Raw genomic sequence first — 22,241 nt, 5'->3', positions numbered from 1 at the left:
CCGTGAGGCCTTTCTTGACCACCCAGTTGAAAGAAGATGAACACACCCCGTGTCCCAGCAGCCCTGAGTTGCACTGTCTTTGCAGCTTACCACCGTCTACAAGGTCCTGGTTGGTTGGTTTTCTTGGTGGTTGTCTGCCCCCCCCCAGCCCCACCCAACCAAAAGCTGCACGGGGCATCATGCAGATGATCTGACAGGATCATCTTGCTGTGAGACTCCAGAAAATGCTTAGCACACAGTAGGTGCTCAGAACAAGTGTGCTGACCAGACAAATGACTTCAGTACTTTTCAAACTGTGCTCCAGAGAGTCTACAGTGGTGATGGGGCATCTGCGACACCCCATAGGGGCCACAAGGGTGAATAGAGAGGTGGCAGTGATTGTAGGGGTCCCCATGTCAGATTTGATCAGAGCGACCCTGATTTTATGCCTTTTGGAAGCCACTGTTATGGGGCTTTCTACTCTTGTCAGAGATAAGAGAACGGACATCTGAAAAGGAGGATGTCCGGTAGAATGCTGAGTGAAATAAGCCCATCAGAGAAAGACAAATACCATATGATCTCACTCATAGGTGGAATTTAAGAAACAAAACAAGCAAGGGGAAAAAGAGAGGCAAACCAAGAAACAGGCTCTTAACTACAGAGAACACACTGCTGGTCACCAGAGGGTAGGTGGGGGACGGGGAAAATCCGCGATGGGGATTAAGGAGGGAACTTGTGATGAGCACCGGGTGATGTATGGAAGTGTCGAATCACTATATTGTGCACCTGAAACTAACGTAACGCTGTATGTAACTATTCTCGAATTAAAATTAAATTAATATGTCCTGCCTAGGGGCATATGGCACTGGATAGTGTCAGAGCTAGAACTAGGTCCCAACTTCCTAACTCCCAGTGCTCTGTCCAAAGCAGCCCCCACCTATCCCGGCCACCTCAGCAGCCCCATCTCCCGCTGGCCGTGGCTCAGAACGGCCACCAATGGGATCCAGCTAAGGAGAGAAGAAGCCACGTTCCATATGCCCGCCTCCCCCCTGCCCCCAGCCTCCCTTAGTAGTTCATGATAACTCCAACATCAAGGGGGAGCAGCTGCTTTTAGGAATGAATTTATATTTTTAGGTTCTATCACTGGGCTACCCAACATGGGCCATGGGCCTTCTGTCATTTCATTTCCAAGCTGTGGTATCCCAGCGCTCCCTATGACATGGAGGAGGCAGGCCAGACACCAGGGATAGGATGGAGACACGGTTCCCTGGCCTGGCAGAGTTCAGGGTCTTCATGACCCTGAAGATCTCAGTGGGCAACCTTTCTCAGCCTTCCCCATCCACACTGAATGCTGAATGGCATCTCTCCCCCAGCTGTCCTATGTGCCTGTCCTCTCAGACTCCCCCACCGTGGGCCTCCATATCTCCCTCCAGCCCTATCTTGTCTTTCTTTTGCGATGGAGGGTCCAGCACTCAGTCGCCTACGTTTTATTCCCAGCCTCCTTCCTGATTGTAGCACTTGCACTCCCAGAAGAATCCATCAGGCTCTTGTCTTGTAGGAGTGGAAGTCAGGCAGATGAGCTCAAGGTCCAGTTTGGCCAATTCACCAGTGGTGGGAGCTTGCCAGATTTGACTGGTCTCAGTTTCCATATCTGTAAATCAGGTATACGGTCTCTTACCTCTTGAGTTTGTTGGGAAGATAAAATAACAGAGGTTAACCGAGGTACCTGGCCCAGAGCAAGTGTTCTCGAAGCAGTAACTGATGTTAATCATGAATATCCCTGGGTCATTCCTGGTATCTGAGAACGTGGGTTGGCTGGTCATGTGACTGCCTCTTTTTGCCCAACCTGAAGTTCCTCAGCTCCTTTCCCGACCACTTAGGCTCTTTTTTTTTTTTTTTAATGTTTATTTATTTTTGAGAGAGAGAGAGAGACAGAGCGTGAGTAGGGGAGGGCAGAGAGAGGGAGACACAGAATCCAAAGGGGGCTCCAGGCTCTGAGCTGCCAGCACAGAGTCCGACACGGGGCTCGAACTCACGAGCGGCGAGATCATGACCTGAGGTGAAGTCAGATGCCAAACCTACTGAGCCACCTAGGCGCCCCTGACCACTTAGGCTCTTAAGGCAGCCATGCAAACTTGGAACACAGAGGGATGTGGGGAATACAAGAAGAGGCTTAAGCTTTTGCCACCCTGAAGCTAACTGGGGAACAGGGCAGGTCCCCTAATCTCCCCCCCGCCCCAGCCCCGGTAGCTGCAGCAAGCCCTGTTGTACCGAGGGGCCCCCACCACACCATTCCAGGGGGTGTTGTTCCATTATGTTCCATGTGTAGGATGCCCCCCGGAGTGGGGCAGCGCACAGCCCCTTGCAGCTTTGCACAACAGCCCTGATAGTACCCATTCCTTCTGCTGCCCCTTGGGACTGCACCACACCTACAAAGCAAGAGATTCCTTTTCAGGTGTTCTAACTGCCACCAGCTTTCAGGAGGCAGGCAGCTTTCAGGAGGGAGGGAGGGGCTGGTATACTAGGACCAGGAGCCGCTGCCGGCCCCTCTGATCTCCTGCTCTAGGCCCTGTCGTTTCCTCCTGGAACTGGGGGAGCTAGGAAGTCTAACTGTCCTGGGAGAACCTTCGGTGGTTCTGAGCATGTTAAGACAGCTGAACAGCCTCAGTTGTGCCTCTGTTGAGACGTCAGCCTTTCTTGGTCCTATGTGGACACTAGGAGAAAAGAGGCTCTGAGTCTCGATGGGCCAGAAAACTCAAAGAAACCTTCACTTCTGGGTTTTTGTTAATAAAATCCAGACCAGGATCTGGGATAGGTTTCTCCCTTCTCCTGGCTCCCTAGAATACAGAGAGCCACATTGTCAATCAGTGAGAACAGAAAGGGAAATGGAAGGGTTTGATGATGACGTGAGGGTCAAGGAGCCAAACCAAGAAAGTCACAAAGATTGAGTTTAAAGGGGGCTCCTGGGTCACTCAGTCGGTTAAGTGTCTGACTCTTGATTTCAGCTCAGGTCATGATCTCACGGTTTGTGGGATCGAGCCTTGCAGTCAAGCTCTGTGCTGACAACGTGGAGCCTGCTTGGGATTCCATCTCCTTCTCTCTCTGTCCTTCCCCTGCTCACATTCTCATTCTCTCTCTCTCTCTCTCTCTCTCTCTCTCTCTCTCTCTCAAAATAAATAAATAAGCATTTTTTTAAAAAGTTAAAAAAAAATATTGGGTTCAAAGGGCAGTTGAGAAAGATCTAGAAAAATCCATCAAGAACAATCCTGGTGAGACACCTGAATGGCTCAGTTGGTTACGCGTTTGACTCTTGATTTCTGCTCAGGTCATGATCTCACAGTTCATGGGTTCAAGCCCTGCACTGGGCTTCGTGCTGTCAGCGTGTGGAACCTGCTTGGGATTCTCTCTCTCTCTCTCTCTCTCTCTCTGCTCCTCCCCCTGCTCATGCTCACTCTTTCTCTCAAAATAAATAAATATTTAAAAAAAGAAGAAGAAAAGAAAAAAGCAATCCCAGGGCTCCTGGCTGGCTCAGTTGGTAGAGCCTGTCACTCTTGATCTCAGAGTTGTGAGTCTGAGTCCCACATTGGGTGTAGAGATTACTTAAAAATAAAATATATATTAAAAAAAAGACCAATTCCAAGGTATGACGCCTGAGTGGCACAGAGAAAAGAAAGGCAGGAGAGGGGCTCCTGGGCGGCTCAGTCGGTTAAGTGTCTGACTCTCGGTTTCAGTTCAGGTTGTGATCTCACAGTTCACAAGTTCAAGCCTGGAGTTGGGCTCTGAGCTAACAGCGTGGAGCCTGCTTGGGATTCTCTCTCTCCCCCGCTCTCTCTCTCTCTCTCTCTGCCCCTTCCCCGCTCATGTGTTTTCTCTCTCTCTCTCAAAAATAAATAAGCATTAAGAAAAAAAGGCAGGAAAGATTTAGGTCAGACATGAGAAACAATCTTCGAAAGAAATCGAAATCATCCTGAGGTTGACTTCCAAGTAAGGTTTGGCAATCTCCTTTTTCAGAAGTGTTTTCAGGAGTAGTAGCAGTAGTAAAAAAGTTACCTATCGTATTAGTTTCCTGGGCTGCCATAACAAAGCACCACAAAGAACCACAAACTGGTGGCTTAAAATGACAGAAATGTATTGTCTCACGTCTAGCCAGAAGCCCAAAGTCAAGGTCTCTTCGGGGCCATGCTCCCTCTTAAACATGTAGAAGAGGCTCCTTCCTTGCCTCTTCCCAGCTTCAGGTAACAGCCCGGCCAGTTTTTGGCATTCCTGGGCCCGCCTTGTCCCACTCTGGCCTCTGCCTCCGTGGTCACATGACACTCTCCATGCGGGCCTGGGTCGTCACTCACCGTTTCCCCTTTTTCTGAGGACGCCAGTCGTACTGGATTCAGGACCCATCCTAATGACCTCACCTTAACATGACTACCTCTGCATAGACCCTATTTCCAGATAAGGTCACATTCACAGACTGGGGCTTAAGGCTTCCACATCCTTTTTGGGGGGTGGGGAACTTGGTTCAACCCATAACACCCTTATTGACATGCTACTGTATTTTGTACTTGGCTTCATTTCTGAGATGTACGGGAAGTTCTATCAAATTAAGTAAATGACACGTCCTCTGATTCATCAGTGCTTTTATGTAACCAGAGACTGGGCATGTTGAGTAGAAAGGATTTAAATGTTGTCACATAACCTGGAGCAGCAGGAAGCTCTATGAAGTAGGTCTGATTATCCCCATTTTGTAAATGGTGAAACCGAGGCACGACTGATAAGTGATAGGGCCAGGATTCGAACTCGTGACTGTCTGATTCCAAAGTTCATGGTTTCCAGCTATTTCATGCCTAGAGAGAAGGTGAATTTCTCAGATTGGACCCAGGCAAAGAGAAGCAAAGGGGCTTGTCGCCTAGTCTGGGGCCCATCCATCACGGTGTACGTCCAATAAAGCTCTGCTCATTGTGGCATGCCATGCCTATGAACGTCATGGGCATTCATTGGCTCACAGACAGGACCACCTTTGGGAGAGAGTCATGAGCTGGAGAGACCTTGGACCCAGAGTCTGTTGAACACCTAACTGTAACAGGAGAAAATACTGTCTCTCAGTACATTCCCCAGAGTTTTAATACATAGAGAACTTTCTCCTCTCCTCCAACCCCCACCCCCACTCCCTCCCCACCCCCACCCCCTGCTGGCTATCACCTTGGTCACCGGGGAGTTTATTGGCTTTGACACACAAGCTCCAGTTCTAATGGCCTGCCAGGGCTGGAATTTGTTTTCTCCTGTGGTTGTCCTGAATGCAGATTTTTTTTTTAAAAGGATATAAAATTTCATTTTATTTTTGGAAACACTTTTCCTTTGAAAAACAGTAAAGGGCATCATACAAAGTTTAGGAAATATAAACACGCAAAAATGGAAAAAATAAAAATCTACCATAAACCTAACACCCAAAGATAACCAGAGTTAAATCTATGTATATCTTTTGGGTCTTCCCCGCCCCATGAATAGACACACACTAAAAGGGAATGGAGTTGTGTTCTGCATAACATTTTGCAGTTTGCTTTCTCGTGTGAGAGCGTTTGCAAGTCAGTAAGCGGTTTTCCATAATTAGAACATTCTATGTGCCAGGCTGTCTATGGGACACAGTGGGGAATACACAAGGCGGAGGAAGTCTGCCCTGCCCTCGAGGAGAGCCCACGGTCCCGGTGGGAGAAAGCCATGTCTGCAATGAAAACTAAGTATGAAGCAGAGAGCCCCAGGCCTCGTCCCAGCACGACGGCTGTCTGTGCAGCTGTGGGTGGATTTTTCCACCCTCCTTCCAGCAGGGAAGGTAGGCACTGCTGCTCTACCAAGCTAAGATGGGTGTGAGGCTCAGCTACTGTGCAGTGATAGTTACTGAGAGAGAGCACGCTTCCATGAGGAAGTCTGCAGGTGCCTGGGTGGCTCAGTCGGTTAAAATATCCGACTTCGGCTGAGGTCATGATCTCGAGATCTGTGAGTTCGAGCCCCGCGTCGGGCTCTGTGCCGACAGCTCGGAGCATGAGGAAGTCTGCAGGCTCTCCCAGGTCTGGGGCATCTGTACCCTGCAAGCCGGAGACAAGAGACTCAAATTTGCTTCTCCCAGAGAAGGCCTCACTTCCCTTGTGCCTCTCATGGTATGGGCCTCTTGAAGAGCCAAGCATGTTTCTAGTTTTAATAAGTATTGCTCATATAAGATAGCCCTTCTCACAAGCCAATTAATTTATCTGCTGCTCAGATAAAGAAATAACCCAGCCCAGGGGCACCTGGGTGGCTCAGTCGGTTAAGCAAGCATCGGACTCTTGATCTCAGCTCATGTCTTGATCTCAGAGTTGTGAGTTTGAGCCCTGAGTTGGGTTTCACACCCAGCGTGAAGCCCACTTTAAAAAAATTAAAAAACAGGGGCGCCTGGGCGGCTCGGTCAGTAAAGTGTCCCAACTTCGGCTCAGGTCATGATCTCACCGTTTGTGAGTTCGAGCCCCACATCGGGCTCTGTGCTGACAGCTCAGAGCCTGGAGCCTGTTTCGGATTCTGTGTCTCCCTCTCTCTCTGCTCGCACTCTGTCTCTCTCTCTCAAAAATAAATAAATGTTAATAAATAAATAAATAAATAAATAAATAACCCAGCCCAGAAATGGAAAAAGACAATTGTATTTGATTCATTTAGAAAGAGTGCGAGGGGGCCCCAACATGGCGCCCTCTGAAGAAATTTTCAAGGGAAATGTTGATCATACCTGGTTTCCACCTCCTGTGGCTTTGGACCCCACCCCCGTGACAAAGCAGGCCCCCCTAAATGCTGAAGGCAGTGTGGTACCTGGCAGGGCCCTGAGTGCACGAAGTTCTCTTTGAATGTATAAAGCACTCCAGGAAAAAAAAAATGGAATCTATCCAATTGGACTAGCGCATGAAATCTCTAGATAGTGGGTTAGATAGGGATATTGATTTTCCTCGTCAAAAGGACAGACAGTCCTCAAATTCATAGGGACAGAAAGTAGAACGGTGGTTGCCGGGGACTGGGGGAGGGGGAAACAGGAGTTACTGTCCAATGGGGACAGGGTTTCGGTTTGGCAGACGGTGGTGAGGGTTGCACAATAATGTGACAATGTGAATGTACCTCGCGTCACAGCACCGTAAAATACGCGCAGAATAGTTAAAGATGGTGAATCTTGTGGCTTGCGTGTTTCACCACAATTCCCTTTAAAAGAATTTAAAACAGCGGCAACAACAACACAAAAGGAAAGGTGGCTTTCTTGTGAGGCCCACGTGGCTGAAGGAACACTGGCGGGAGGAGCCGGGAGGCAGCAGACAGAGTGAGTCCCTAGAAGGCGTTTTCTGGAAGGCGGCTGCGCTGGCATCCTGTCGGGAGGCTATTAGGCCCTGTAATCCTGACAGCCTTGCAGGGCAGAGTCACACAGCCAGAAAAGGCTGGCCGAGGACTAGGGACACGCCGCCGGAGGCAGCTGGAAGGGGAGGAAAGAAGGCCAGGTGTCACATCCTATGTCAGTTGCTTCACAGCTCGTCGCCAGCTATTCTGGAACAAATTGAGAGTCAGAGGGGGTCTGTGAGGGGCTCAGAGAGCAAGCTCTTTGGGGTTTTCAGCCTTACTCTGCAGCCCCAAGGTGCCCTGAGTCAAACTCTGAGGCTCAACCCGACCCGTGGGAGGACTCTTGCAGCAGGCACGCGGCCAATGTCCGCTGATGGAATCCGTGCTTTCAGGCTGGTTCCATAGATTGTCAAAGGCTTCGTTCGGATGATGAGAATAAACTGACAGGCTCCATCCTCGACACCTGCCCCCGTCGCCAGCATCTGTGTGGGAAGCAGAGGCCTGGTGAGGAGTTAGACCCGCTTGGGCTTGAGTCCTGGCCCCCTGCCACTCCCTGGCTATGGGATTTGAGATAAGTTACTGACTTGCTCTGAGCCTCTGTCCCCTCCATTCTAAAATGACGCTAGCAGCAGTGTGCCCTCCCAGGCCAATCATGAGCATTGAAGGAGATGATGCGTTTGTTCAGACTGCTGTTGGGCATCATGCTGGCTTGGGGTCAACTTTCAGTACGTGGCAATATTTAGGGGAAATGGTGGTGGTGGGCGCTCAGGCATGAGGGAGACCCAAGGAAGAATGAGCCTGGTCCACGCCCTGGTGGGTGCGGTGTCCTCACAGAGGCGGACAAATGCTGCAAGCCGTGTGTGATCCTGCTCCCACAGAGGAGGGTGAACTTAGTCATGATGGGGCACCAGGGAGACTTCACAGAGGCGTAGCCAGCCAACAGCTGGAGCAGAAGCTTCAGTTTCCTTCTGACGCACCTCAGATCGGGTCTTTCCTGAACCCCCGAGAGCCTCCCCATCACCTACAAAATGAAGCCAGGGTCACTAGCCTAATTACGAAGGTTCTTCAGAATCTGGCCCAGCCTTGTTTCTGACTTTATTCGATCCTATACCACTTGGATCTACTCCTTTCTCCATGCCTTTGTCCATGCCTTTCTCCCTCCTAGAATGCCCTTTCCCTCTACCATAGGGTCTTGTCTGTCAAGACTCAGCTCAAATGTCACCTCTTCTTCAAAGCCCCTCCAGGCCCTCCAAACAGGAGGGATTTCTGCATTTTCTTAGCTCTGGAACTTTCTCATTGAGAGCAACCCTTCCTGTCATTGTAAGGCTTATTCATACATCGTATCTCCCGTCCCACACCAGCCATCTTATCTCTCGTGGATTCACACGGGCCCATCCTTAGGTCCCCCTCAGCACCTACTACAGAGGTTTCCCTGTGGTGGGAGTTTGACAGAGGAAAGGAGGGAGGGACGTAAGGCAAGAAAGAAATGCTTGGAGCTTTTCCAGATGAGAGGCAATTATACCTTCCACAGGAGAGCTTAAAAAGAATCCTCAGCTCTTCAGAGCACATGCCCCAAGAAGGGACAGCAGTGTGGGTGACGGATGGCCATGGGCTGAAGGTGTCTTGTCCACTGTCCCATCAGCCAACCCTGAACCACGCTGGGCAGGACGGGCTAACCTGAAGGAGCAGTTTCAGGAGGTCTCCAAGACCACGTTCGCATTCAGTAAGTTCTTTAGAAGGATGCTCAGAAGTCAGCAGAGCTGTTCTACTCATGGTTTTGGTGTTTTCTAGCAGAAGAATACAGATCAATGAGCAAAGCAAAGAGGCCCGTAGGAAAGCATCCCAGGGTGACCAGCTGTGTTCGCCCAGGGGAGTCGTGTGGACAGCACACAGGGTGACACAACACGGAGCACTGCCAACCAGGGAAGCTCACCGAGCCTCGGTGTCCGGAGTTTTTAGAGGGGGGGAGTTTTCAGCGGGGGGGAGTGGTCACGTGGCTGACTGCCCAAATGGTTGACCTTCGTCTCCAGCACCTCCAGAGGTCAAGTTGATACCGTATGACCCAAGACGCATAGGTCACATTGTTAGCATAGACTATCCAGTGTGCCCTAAGGCCCCCAAGAAAACTTAAAGGTCCCCTCCTGAAAGCTGGGTCCACAGCTCCCATTGTCTCTCGAAGAGGAGCATGACCCAAAAGGAGTTAATGGCTGTTCTCCAGGAGTCTTTCCCAGTCCTGGAACCGAGGCATGCAAAGTAGAATCAAAAGAATGAGGCTTGACTCCAGGAATCCATTTTCCTTCTTACCCTTGACTAGACCCTAGGAACGAAACTCATAGAACCTGATCATCTGCCCCACAAGTTTAAGGGGTTGGGTCAGCTGCTCCCCGTTTCCTGCCTGCCACTTGCCAGGCATCTGGCCCTCTGCCTGCCCAGGGACTCGACTCTAACCCCAAACACCTGATGGCCCTTTCTGACAAGCAGACACTTCCAACAGGACTCTCAGCTTCCAGAAACCTCTACCGAAGATCATTTTTGAAACCTGGGCTCCATTCTCAGCCAGGGAGGCCACTGAGGAGTCACACTGGGTCCCCTAGCCCCTTTCCCAAACCCCATCAGGAAGGAGCTCTCTGTTCTGCCAGGTTGGCGGTCAGCAACACGCGGAGGGAAGTCAGCTCTTGGCCCGGGATCCCTGCCCCAAAAAGGGTGCTTGTGCTTGATGGAAAGTTTGGGCTGAAGGACACTCCTTTCCAAAATCCCAGGTTCGATATTTACACAATGTCTGAAATTAATGCAGAGAAAACCTCTAAGTGCCCGGCTGGAAGGGGAGGCTGAGAACAGGAAGGGGCGGGGCCCAAACCCTAGGTTTTTTTCCACAGAGAGAACAGGGCAAAACTAAATGTCCCCGGGTGAGTGAAGAGGAACCAATAAGTATGCCATGTACCCCTCCACTTTAAACTGGTTTTACTGGGAATTTGCAATGGAGAGTGGGGAGAGGGGGGCATAACAGGGAAAGGTTGGTGGTGTTGAGCTGAATTCTGCCTTCAAGTGCCCCCACCCTTGTCCAGGCATATGCTTCAGGGCCGGGGTGGCCACAGGCACCCAACCCTTAGGAAGCACCACCCATGGCCAGCCTTTCTTCTCAGCTCCTGGACTCAGCCTCCCTCCCAGCGCCTTGGAAGTACAGCCTTCGTCGTGTTCTGTTTTGTTCCTGGATGCTGTCTCTGGTGTCGCTCACCACTCCCTGCCTGGCCATCCTGCCCCACTCTTGGTCCCCTCCTAGCAGGAGAGGAGCATGAACAGATGTTTCCATGGGCCATGTATGGATGTTGCCACGGCCTACGGGAATGCTCCAGACTCCCCTGACAGCCCCTGCTCACAGCTGCCCTTTCTCCTAGGGCTTCTGACAGTCTCCAGGACTGAGGAGGCGGGAATGCTCTACAATCAAGTGACATTCAACAGTTACGATCAGTCTTAAGCTTTCCACGCCTTCCACTCCCAACCTTAATCCGGAAGGGGCATTGCCCATTCATTAACAGCCATCCATTCATTTATTCAGTGACTATTTCTTGTTTACCTACTACCGTGCCAGGCATTATTCTAGGCACTGGAAATAGAGCAGTGAGCAAACCAGACAAAAGTCCCTGCCCTCACGGAGTGTATATTCCAGTAGGGGAAACAGGGAATAAGCAAGAAAGGACATTAATTTCCAATAATAGTAATATCGATAAACAACATCAGGGAGGCTCTGGGTGGTGGTGAGAGAACAGGACGCTCAGGGAAGGGACATTGGGACTGAGCCTGGAATGCTGAAAAGTGGCCAGGTAGGGAAAGATCCACAAGCGTGTGCCAGAAAGAAGGAAGGGCAGTTACAAAAGCCCTTACAAGGAAACAAGTCTTTGTGTTTAAGGAACAGCTAGAGGGGCACCTGGCTGGCTCAGTCAGAAGAGCTTGTAACTCTTGCTCTCAGGGTCATGAGTTCGAGCCCCACGTGGGGTGTAGAGATTACTTAAATAAATAAAACTTAGGAGGAAAAAAAAAAAAAAGGAACGGCTAGAATATGGCTGGAAATAGAACTCTGAGATGTGGCATGAGCAGGAGCAGAGGCAGATCGTGTAACGCCTTGTAGGCCGTGGCAGAGGGCTGGCTTTCACTCCAACGACATTCATCCTGCTTTGCCAGGACGTACATAGGCCAAGCTTCCCTTTGCCTTAGCCATCCCTTCTGACCTATGCTTTCAACATGATACAGGCTCCCTCCCTCCCCATTCCTGTCACCTCACACAAGAGGATCTGACTCCCCGGGGGACATAGAAACTTCTGTTTTGCGATTTGGAAGGAACAAGAGGAAGTTTAGAACGTCATTCGCTGCCTCTCCTCCTGACTGGAAGTTAGCCATTTCCAGAGGCCTCACCCATAGACTTTCTGGCCAGAGCTGCCAAGACGCTTGCCCAAGTTCACCCAAATAGCAAGTTATAGGTCAAAGGTGTGAATTCAGGTTGCATTCTTAAGGTACCCACCTTCTCCCATACCATACCATAGGTTTCCCATATTTGAGAAATGTGAGAAGAGGCCATTTTAGGACATTGCAAAGAGCCTGTGTTCAAAGTAGACCCCAGAGAGCAGATAAGGAACAGCATATCTCTTGTCACGACAGATCCAAGCCAAACAGTGATTACTACCAAAGACATTTATCAGTTGGGTGAAGGAAATCAAGACAGGCCAGAGAGGAAAGAAATCGATGTCTTCTAAAGTCTTATATGTGCTCCGTGCCCTGACCAGGGTCTCCTCCTTTCTGTTCCATGCTGTGCTCACCACCCCCCTCCACAGGCAGGACCTTCACCTACAAGACCACATATGCCTTCAGCAAAGTGAGGGCAGATTTGTTTTTATTGTGGAACCAGCATCCTGCTAGGCCCCTGGTCAGGACGGTGAGGTTGGCCACCGGTCGGCATTGGCAGAAACAGCTCCTTGGGCTAATTTCTGAAGCTGACGTTCAGAAAGGGCTTCCTCCCCTTAGCTCCCCTGTGCCTGCCCCTGTGGGATCAGCAGCACAGGAAGCAGCAAGGAGTTGGCCAGCTCTTCCAGCTGCCAGAGGCCAGGGTCCTCCATGGCAGAGTGGGACAGTAAGAAAGGCCCAGAAGACCCAGCTCAAGGGAGGGCTCTACTGGCTTTCCTCCTGAGTTGGCTGATGGGAATCCAGCTACACCAAGTGATATTCATGTTTTTGCAGGTACACTGGCTGAGACAAGACCCGTTTAATCAGGAATGGCTCGGTTAGAGCTTTTTACTTTTGAATTTTTATTAAAACAATTTTTTTTAACGTTTATTATTTTTGGGACAGAGAGAGACAGAGCATGAACGGGGGAGGGGCAGAGAGAGAGGGAGACACAGAATCGGAAACAGGCTCCAGGCTCTGAGCCATCAGCCCAGAGCCCGACGCGGGGCTCGAACTCACGGACCGTGAGATCGTGACCTGGCTGAAGTCGGACGCTTAACCGACTGCGCCACCCAGGCGCCCCTATTAAAAAAAGTTCTAATGACGGGGCACCTGGGTGGCTCAGTCAGTTAAGCGTCCGACTTTGGCTCAGGTCATGATCTTGCAGTTCTGAGCTGTCAGCATACAGCCCGATGCGGGGCTTGAACTCGCAAACCGTGAGATCGTGACCTGAGCCAAAGCCAGTCACCCAACCAACTGAGCCACCCAGGCGCCCTCTGATTAGAGCTTTTTAAAAACCCACCTGAAGATTCCTGGAAGGAAGTTAGCAAGGACCACCTGCAGTGCTGCAAACAGAAGTGAATTTGTGTAGCGGCCATCCTTCTTCCTCGAGCATCTTCCCTGACAGGCTTTGGGGAGGAGCCGCCATGTTGGGCTGCAGGAACCAGTCCTCCTTGGGCTTCTGGGGGCACAGGGAGAGCCAGGACTGGGGACACCTGCAGGACTCCTCCCTGCGGATGGATGGTCCAAGAGTGGGTTAGGACTCTCACTTGGGAACTCACTCCGCCCCCCCAGACTCAACCCTGCATGAATGGTTGTCAAGAATTTAAGATGCGTCAGTGACAGCAGAGCAAATAGCAAAATGGGAAAAAGGAAATCAAAGAGATGGAAAAAGACACGGGTAGAGAGAGACCAAGGAATGGGAGGAAGAGGGAGAGAGGAGAAAGAGGAGGAAATACAAAAAGAATATTCACATGCACAAAAAATACCTTCACAGTTCTCATGGGGGTGAAGCTTGCGTTGTGATTCCAGTTTACAGATGGGAAAACTGAGGGCTTCCATGGGTTCCCCCGTGAGTTAGGACAGAGCTAGGACTGTAATCAGCTTCCTGGCTCCCCCTTTCCATACCTTCCCACCATGTCTGGTTAGAGTATATGGAAAATTAGGAGGTGTATTCGGGGTCACTGTGGCTAGATGTGTCCTTGGTGTGGGACTCCTGCCCCTTTCTCTATGCTGGGTTTGAAATCCCAGTGTTAAGTGCATATGTCAATACTGTTATGCACAGATGTAGGAAGGGGCTTGTCCATGAACAACAAGAGACATGGTTGTGAGATTAGCCTGCAAATAAGTGATATGATGGAGGCCAGTGGCTGGAGGAATGGGTGACCTTGGTCCTTTTCAATCCTTTCCTCAGGACTTAAGTCACGGACATAGAGCTGCTTAGTTACTGACAAATCTTACTTGTCAATCACTCTACCAAATTCCAATGTCCGCTGGTTCATCAATAAGTAGTATCGAAAATCATTTTTGTTGTTCCCAGCGCTGAGTTAACATGGAGGGAATTCTTTTTTTTTTTTTTTAACTTAAAACTTGTCTTTCATCCTTAAGGAGGTCATGATCTGCATGATGAGGCAAAGCTAGCATCTATAGGAGAAAAAAGAAAGTGCTAACCTGGCTGCAGCCCAGTTGTGAGAGGAGAACCAGCCTTGTTCTTTATTTAGTATTAGTTACTTCCAGTAGTGTGCTGATAAGCCCACTCCCAAAAAGGGAGAGCAAGACAGAAGTCCCCGTTTGTAGTGTTCCCTCATTTCTGTGCCAGAAATGTTCCCATCATGACCAATTTCTGGCTACCAATGTGATATCGTTGAAAACGGAGTTGGGAAGAGATATCCAAAATTGTCTCTGGCCAGCCAGTGCAGGCTGGCTATGGCATCCCAGCAGTTCTCCCTGGGGCCCTGGGAATGGAAGACCCTATTTGTCACACCCCTGAGCTGCACATGGGCTGTGACCTTCCCAAAGTCACATGCCATTATTGGGACGCTGGCATGAATCAACACAGCCATGTACATCACAAGCGAGCAGTATGTATCTCTCTACCTGAGATGTGCTGAATGCAAAATGGGAGTGGTCTACCCCCAAAAGCCATGCACCTCATAGATGCTTAGCCTCCAGCACCCCTCCTCCTCCTTCAGAGGCCTAGGGTGCTTAGGCCTCCATTTATTCATTCATTCAGCAGATATTTCCTGATTGACCTCTCTCTGGGCTGGGTGCTCTGCCGGGGGCTGGGGAGACAGGGAGGCACAAGACAGATGTGGCCACTGCCTTGTAGAGCTTACAACATGGGATGATGATGACCACGCCCCTAGTTCTGGCCCTGGTTCCATCTTCAACTTACTATGTGGCCTTGAGCAAATCTCTTAACTTCTTTGGACCTCCGTTTCTTCACCTGTAAAATGAAGGAGTTGAACTTGACATGCACTAACGTCTGTGGCTCCAGGAGGGAGGGCGAGATCTGGAAGGTACATGAGGAAGAGTTGAAGGAACTGGGCAGCTCGTGGGAGAAGACAGGACCCCTGAAGATCTGGCATGAGTCCCTTGCAAGAGGAGTGGACATTTTTATTGCGGTCCCTGAGAGTAGAGCTCCTGGGTCGAAAGTATAATGGGGGTGGGTCATTCAGACCCCAGCTTGGAAGATGTTGAACACCATCCCAGCAGCCCAGCCATGGCATGAGCCACCTTGTGAATGGGCACCTCCTATTCAGTTAGAGACTGCGGACCACGTGCCTCAGATGCACGTGGACAGGATCCCTGGCAGGGAGGTCACGGCTGTGAAGCCCCAGCCGCTGGGTGCTCTTCCAGCCCACACACCTGGAGAGGCTCACCCAGTCCTGCCACCAGGGACGTGGGGGCAGTGGTGCTGACGGATGCCTACTGAGTTCCGAGCTGGAGACACGGCCCCCACCCTCAAAAGGGAACCTGCCTGTCACATTATCTCTCTCAGTCTCGAAACAGCCATGGGGGTGGGTCCTGTGTTATTAAAGTAGGAGGTGGCCACGCCAGGACCAGGACTGGATACCTCTGGCCTGGGGGGGGGGGGGGGAGCGGGGGGTGCCTCAGGTCCGGGGGTCTCCACTGCACGGTGCGGGAACAGAGATTCAAGGCAAGCGGGTAAGCTGCCCACCCAGTGTCTTAATCGGGTGGAGTAAAGGCTAAGGCCACGGCCAGGTTGGCACCTGACCACGTGACAGAGGCTAGCTGATGAGGAGGCGGAGGGTTTCCCTATCTACACGCACACACACACGCACCCTCAGCTCAGTTTAAAAGCCCCGCTAAGCTTGCTTTCCCCCGTCGGGTCTCCTAGCACTTCTCTCCCGAGGAAGCCAGCTCCTTGATGACCAACCCAACCACACACGGGACCCCTCGCACCCCGGCCTTCATCCAGCACCCACTTCCTGCTCCCCCAAACTCCTCTTTACCCTTCGTTTCTGACGCCCCTGTCCCCTTGCTCTGCCCTGGCTACACATTCCCCCTCGCCTCCACCTGGCTTTGCTTCCCATGGAGAAAGGCCTCCCTGTTGACCATCTGGCAGTGTCCACCTCCTCCCATAAAAGACGCAGTGAGTCCTGGAGACACTTGGAACCCAGACAGAATGGAATTTCTCCCTATTTTCTTTACAGCTGAGAAAACACACACACACACACAAGAGCATATTTATTGCGATGTTTCTAGCCCAAAGTTTGTCTTTAAAAAAAAAAAAGAAGAAGAAGAAGAAGAAATAAAATTAGTTTCTCTGCCCAGTCCACCCCTACCCCAAGCCTCCACCCTTTTCATTCCTGGTCGAGGCCAAGGAGAAACACAGAGCGGGCCCAAGCCCCACAGAGAAGCACTGCATCCCAGACAATATCAGTCTTGTTCACAGAGTTTGGGAAGAAACACACCTCCGAAAACATACACAAAATTTCCCAGTGGAGGGTGTTCTGAGGGAAGAACAGGCGGGCCCTGTGTCTGGACACAGTATCCCTGAGGCTCTGGGAAGAGAGGAGCCCACAAGTCTAGCCCCCTCCCCAGACCGGAGGGGACACCTTACCCTTTTAGCCTCAGTGGGGCCGGGGGTGTCATACCGGGCCTGAACAGGAGTGCCCACAACTCCGTGGCCCCTGACGGTCCCAGCACCTGGAACCCCAGAGATCGTTTTTTGAAGGCAACATCGGAGAAAAGTCCCTGAGGAGAGAAGCAAGGGGCTGCTTGTTAGGTCTCTGGCATTTTCCAGACTTCCTATGGTGTGAGGGGAACGTGCCTCACGCATTCGTCTCTGTCCCCCCAGCAGGGCCACACAGACAGCCCTTCCATCCCTCAGGTGACCAACGTATGTGGCATGAATGACAGATTGTGATAGAAAGAAAGGTCACTCAAAACAACAGGGCAGGTCACCCAAAAGGGTTCCTCAGAGTCCTGTCCCCTGCCCGCCCCTCTCCCAGGCATTCCTGGGATGGCAGCCCAGGAGCCCCCCCGCTGATGGTGACTGAGCCAACAGCGACACCTGCTGGGCCATCAGACTCTGACCCAGCAGAGAACCCGGGGGCGTCACCCCAGCTTCCCAAAGCCCCCGGAAGCTCCATTCATGTCTTTAGTTCCAGATCCTCCACCCCCTCCCCCTCCAGGGCTGCCTCTCTCCTCCCCAAGGAGCATCTGTGATGCAGACACTTCTCAAACCAAAATGGAATGCTCCCACACCGGAGAGGAGGGCAGGATGGGCCCCAGCACAGGACCCTCCCGCAGGAGAGCTCAAGAGACATCGTCGGGCACGTGTCAGGGAGTGCCAGTCAACAGGCCTCCGCAGCGTGACTGCACACCCTCTAACCAGCGGTGCTCATCTAGGCCGCACATTAGAAGCATCTGGGAGCTTCTGAATGCCTGAAGACCAGGCTGACGCCCAGGTGATTTCAGTGCACAGCCAAGGCTGACAATCACTGCTCTGGCTGACCTCCTAGAAATTTAATGGGGTCTTTTGAGGGTCTGTGCACGGTCCACTTGGGAGTCAAGAGCCCAATTGTGCAGGGAATGCCTTTATGATGTGATTGTCACATATCTGTATACTTGGCGTGACAGTTCTCCAGCAGAAAAGGAAGGTTTTTCTGATGCACATGAAGTCATTGTTGAGGCCAGCAGGAGGGCTCCGGGGGTCCCGGATTCTCATTGCCCTCCTACATCATTAACCTGCCCATCCCTGAGCCTCCTCAAGAGCTCTCTGGGTGGGCATCCTTCCCCTGGCTTGAAGCAGGCCCCTGAATTGTGCACGAAAGCTTGGAGCATTCTTCATCCTAAACACACAAGGTTCTTGAATTTGAAGTTGGTGACAGGTCTGGATTTCATCAGGGAGGTTGGCTAACTCATTTCATTTCTCAGGGATTCTGACAGGGATCTCCAGAGAGGAAGAGGCAACTGGAGGTATGCATACATAGAATAAGAGATTTACTAGAAGGACTTGGCTCACATGATTACAGAGGTATCAGGCAAGCTGGGGGCCCAGGAGAACCAGGGTGTCGTTGTAGCCTGACTCTGAAGACTCGAGACCCAGGAAGAGCCACTGTCTGGGTTCAAGTCTGAAGGTGGTTTGAAGGTCATCAGGAAAGAGGAATTCTCTCTCTCTCCTGGGGGAGGTTCAGCCTTTTTTGTTTTATTCGTACCATCAACTGATTGGATGAGGCCCACCCACATTAACAGGCCAATCTGCTTTAGTCTACCAACTTAAATGCTCATCTCGCCCAAGAACACCCTCACAGACACACCCAGAATAACATTTGAACACATACCTGAGGACCCCAGGGCCCAGTCAAGCTGATATAAAATCAACCATCACAGGGATCCTTCCAGATCAGCCTTTGCAGATTAGAAGATGGGAAGAAGAGGTTGCCTAGAAAGGACAGGAGGTTTCCAGCCTGCCACATGCAATGAAACCGAGAAACCTGTGAAGGCTTTGTGACGAGAGGATTCTTACAGAAGGCATCCCTCCAACCACATGTAGCCTCTTTATCTTGATGTGATTTCAGATCCCTGCACGTGGAATTTATCACCTTGCGTCCTATGCCCACGTGACCCTCAACCGCACTGTAGCTGAACCTAACTCCTCTGCCTCCCTTCTTCCAGGTGAACTATGACCACTTTACTCTTGGTGTTTGTGACTCTGAGGGTCATTACAGCAGCCAGCGCAATAGAAGCTTCAGGTGAGGACACTCCCGTGCGTGTCTCATGTATCCAGCAGGCACTGAAGACTGGATTCTGGGTACTGGGTCCCGAACTTAGTGCTGCTACTCCCAGGGTTATGATTTCCCCTTTCCTGGCCTTTTCCTGGCCCTGGCTCTTTCCTATCGAACGAAGGCAAGGCTAACCACAAGGGATGAGGGCGACACGCGTGCGTCCAGGAGCCCTTGCTTGGGTACTGCTTCTCCCGGCTGCCCTCTAGGATGGACAGAGAGCATGAGGGGGAGAGCTCCTGGCAGGTGGCCATCTTCCCAGTCTCCCCTCTGTGGACCTTACCCCAAATTGCCACATACTGAGCTTGGGGTAGAGGCAGGATATAGATAAGCCAAAAGAGGAAATGCCAGCAAGGGAAGATCAACTGGGATATCAAAGAAGAGAAACTTGCTTGAGAAGCGGTCAGAAAGAAGCCACCAACAAATCACACACGTCTTTGTTTATCTAGGCAAGCCATCCTCAGGGAAGACCGCCCCCCCCCCCCCACCATGGTCTCTTACATGTGGCAGGCACTAGGTGGGTTTCTGGTCATCAGGCCCTAAACCAAATGAACAAACTATCCACTGACCCCAGGACGGGTTTGCCCCAAAGTGGGCTGTATCTCCCTTAGACCCAGGCCAGAGAGGCCCCTGCTCTGGGCCATGCACTGTAGAGGCCTTCCTCTGGCCCTCCTCCAGCCCCAGTGCTCCTTAAAGGATGAGGAATCTGTAGGGCCAATGAGACATGTCCACACAGATCTATGCTCCCCCTTTAGACCACACTGGGTACCTAGGATGCCCCTAATTCCCTGCCCAAGTGGACCCAAGCCACTTCCAGAGACACATAGGTGTCTCCTCTGGGCCCATCCTCCTAGACGGGGGACCATTCCCCTGGTGTGAGCTACCCCAGGCCCATGGGAGGAGTCAAGGGGTGGCCGTTTGTATGGGGTGTGGACGGAGCTGGGGCGTGAGGGCTGGGGTAAGCACCGAGCCCTCACAGGGCAGAGACATGGCAGAGAAGCCGGCCTCCTGCGTGGCCACCCAATCCAAAACTCCAAGGAATCCAAGAATTCTAAATGTGAGTCTGGCTTCTCCTTTTGAAAGGTATCATTGTCCAATAGCAAAATAGAACATATTTTATTTAACAATCTGTGGCCTTGATTTATAACTTTTAAATATTTATACGCAGGCTCTATGGGTCTCCATCTGTACTCCTTCTCTGGGACCCACAGATACCCGGCCCCGGGCCGTAACCTGGGTGGTTTGTCCACACAGGCAAACCGGTTCCTAGGGTTGGTTGAGAGCTTTAAAAACGGCAGGGTTGGACACTGCTGTCACTCTTAGCTCTCCCCAGAGAACCGCCAGCGCTAAAACCATGCTGTGTTACGGGGCATGGGCTGAGCCCTCAGAGGGAGATTTTTGTGGAAGGACCTGGTGGTGGCTGCCCAGGACATCAGAAGGCTGGGTCTGGACCCTAAACATTCCTGGCACCCCCTTCCTTGCCCTGTTGTGTGTCTACCACCCACAAATATCTGGAGCATTTTTATTTTCAACCTGTAGGCTCTCCTGGAAAAAAAAGAGGGGGGGCCATAAGTGTATGACATGCTATTTTTGCAAAAGCTGTTTCCCATCCCAGGAGGATCTTTTATTTCTGACAGGATTTGGTCAGGATTTTGGTCCCTACTAACACTCTCCATGAGTTTTTGTGGAGCTGATCATCCACCCCCCCCACCCCGGTCTGATTCTTTGCAGACATATGTAAATGTGTCAGACCCCCCCCCCCCCGCCCCCCGCTCCGTTCTCCAACAGCAGAAGAGAATGCCTTATCCCTCAGCAAAGTCGGGACGGAGTCCAAAGTGGACCCCCTCAGCTGGGACGCACCTTTGAAGTTTCGCATCGGAGCGCTTTAAACATTGTGTGGATTTTTTTTTCTTCCCCATAATAATCTTTCCTGCCCCAACATGATTTTTTTCCCCAAAAATCTTTGAGTCAAGCTGTCACTCCAGAAAGATGGTCCTGTTTGTCTTATGGCTTGGCATCCCCCGGGGTACCCCAGTTTGAGGAACAGAGAAGAGGCTGTCAGCTCTGGAGCTTTCCTTGCCCTCCTCTGCAGGCCTTTTCCAGCTCCATAGTTCCTGTCTTGTGGCACAGAGACCAGGGGGCTTGAGGAACGCTGCTCTGGAAAAGGTGTAACAACGCTTCCCGGGAATTCCCGATGGCACAGGAACGGCCCCCACCATAGATGCGGACACGCTCACGGGCTTTTGTCATTTCCAAAATGACAGGGAGGCTGGGCGGTCCTCTCTCGGCACTAACAGCTCTGTCTCTCCCCCACAGACCCTGACAACTCGCTGAGTGTCGGCATCCCCGAACCGTCCCCGCTGCGGGTCCTCCTGGGGAGCTCCCTCACCATCCCCTGCTACTTCATCGACCCCGTGCACCCCGTGACCACCGCCCCCTCCACCGCCCCCCTCTCCCCGAGAATCAAGTGGAGCCGCATTTCCAAGGAGAAGGAGGTAGTGTTGCTAGTGGCCACGGAAGGGCAGGTGCGGGTTAACAGTGCCTACCAAGACAAGGTCTCGCTGCCCAACTATCCGGCCATCCCCAGCGACGCCACCTTGGAAATCCAGAACCTGCGTTCCAATGACTCTGGGATGTACCGCTGTGAGGTTATGCACGGCATTGAGGACAGCGAGGCTACCCTGGAGGTCGTGGTGAAAGGTGAGGACCTCCCACGGGGATGCTGCTTCGCCTGGGGAAAGAGCCAGAACAGTATCCTCACAGCAGTGGACCCAGACAGGCTGGTTTTCAGATCCCAGCTGCCCCCCACCCCCAGCTTGCACCTCCCTCAGTCAAGTCAGTTAGCTTCAGCTGCTGCCCCTGTAACACGGAGCTGGTGCTGTCATTCTCTCTGGACTTTGAGGGAATTAAACACGTCCTAGCCATAGTCACCTGTAAATGAAAGTTTGCGTTGCACAGCAGTCCCAGGATTCAGTGGACCTTGTGCTTCTCCCCATCTTACAGACTAGTAAACTGAGGTTAAGTGACCTGCCTGAAGTTTCCCTGGAAGTGACTCTTCACCCAAGTGTCTTTTCCCTCCCCCAGCCCCATTCTGTTCCAGAAGCCAAAGAAAAAGATGAAGTCTCTCTCGTTCCCTTCTCTCGATAGCCCACAGGGAATGGTTGTGGCCTTTCGGTTGGCTTGAGGACAGGGCTCGCACTAGGATGCCCCTGGGCTGAGGATACATGGGGCTCTAAGTGTCGCCTCTCCCCAGAGAAAAGATGGGGTTCCAAGAAAAAATTAAAAGGAGGCAGATTTTAGTTGAATTCAAAGAAGTTCCTGATTATCAGAACTATAGAAACTCAAAAAAGATACCTTGTGAGGTAGTGAGGTCCTGTTACCGGAGGTGTTTCAGCAAAGGCAAGAGGGCCATGTGCGGATGTGGAGAGGAGGTCTAGGCATCAGCTAGAGGCCCGGGGCAGATGT

General features: G+C 51.6%; 1 protein-coding gene across 1 annotated transcript in view; it reads left to right on the top strand.

The window, feature by feature from the left end:
* The window catches only part of ACAN (aggrecan), a 66,093-nt gene that overhangs the window by 9,164 nt on the left and 34,688 nt on the right, over nt 1-22,241 (top strand). Inside the window, exons 2-3 of the mRNA XM_040493404.1 lie at nt 18,670-18,746; nt 21,093-21,476. Coding sequence (XP_040349338.1) covers nt 18,677-18,746; nt 21,093-21,476 — 454 coding nt within the window. The 5' untranslated portion in view covers nt 18,670-18,676. The remainder of the gene's footprint in view (nt 1-18,669; nt 18,747-21,092; nt 21,477-22,241) is intronic.

The sequence above is a fragment of the Herpailurus yagouaroundi genome, unplaced genomic scaffold (assembly GCF_014898765.1).
Source record: "Herpailurus yagouaroundi ecotype Mexico unplaced genomic scaffold, PumYag 185, whole genome shotgun sequence".
NCBI classification, from domain to species: domain Eukaryota; kingdom Metazoa; phylum Chordata; class Mammalia; order Carnivora; family Felidae; genus Herpailurus; species Herpailurus yagouaroundi.
This window is presented reverse-complemented; position numbering and strand designations above follow the sequence as displayed.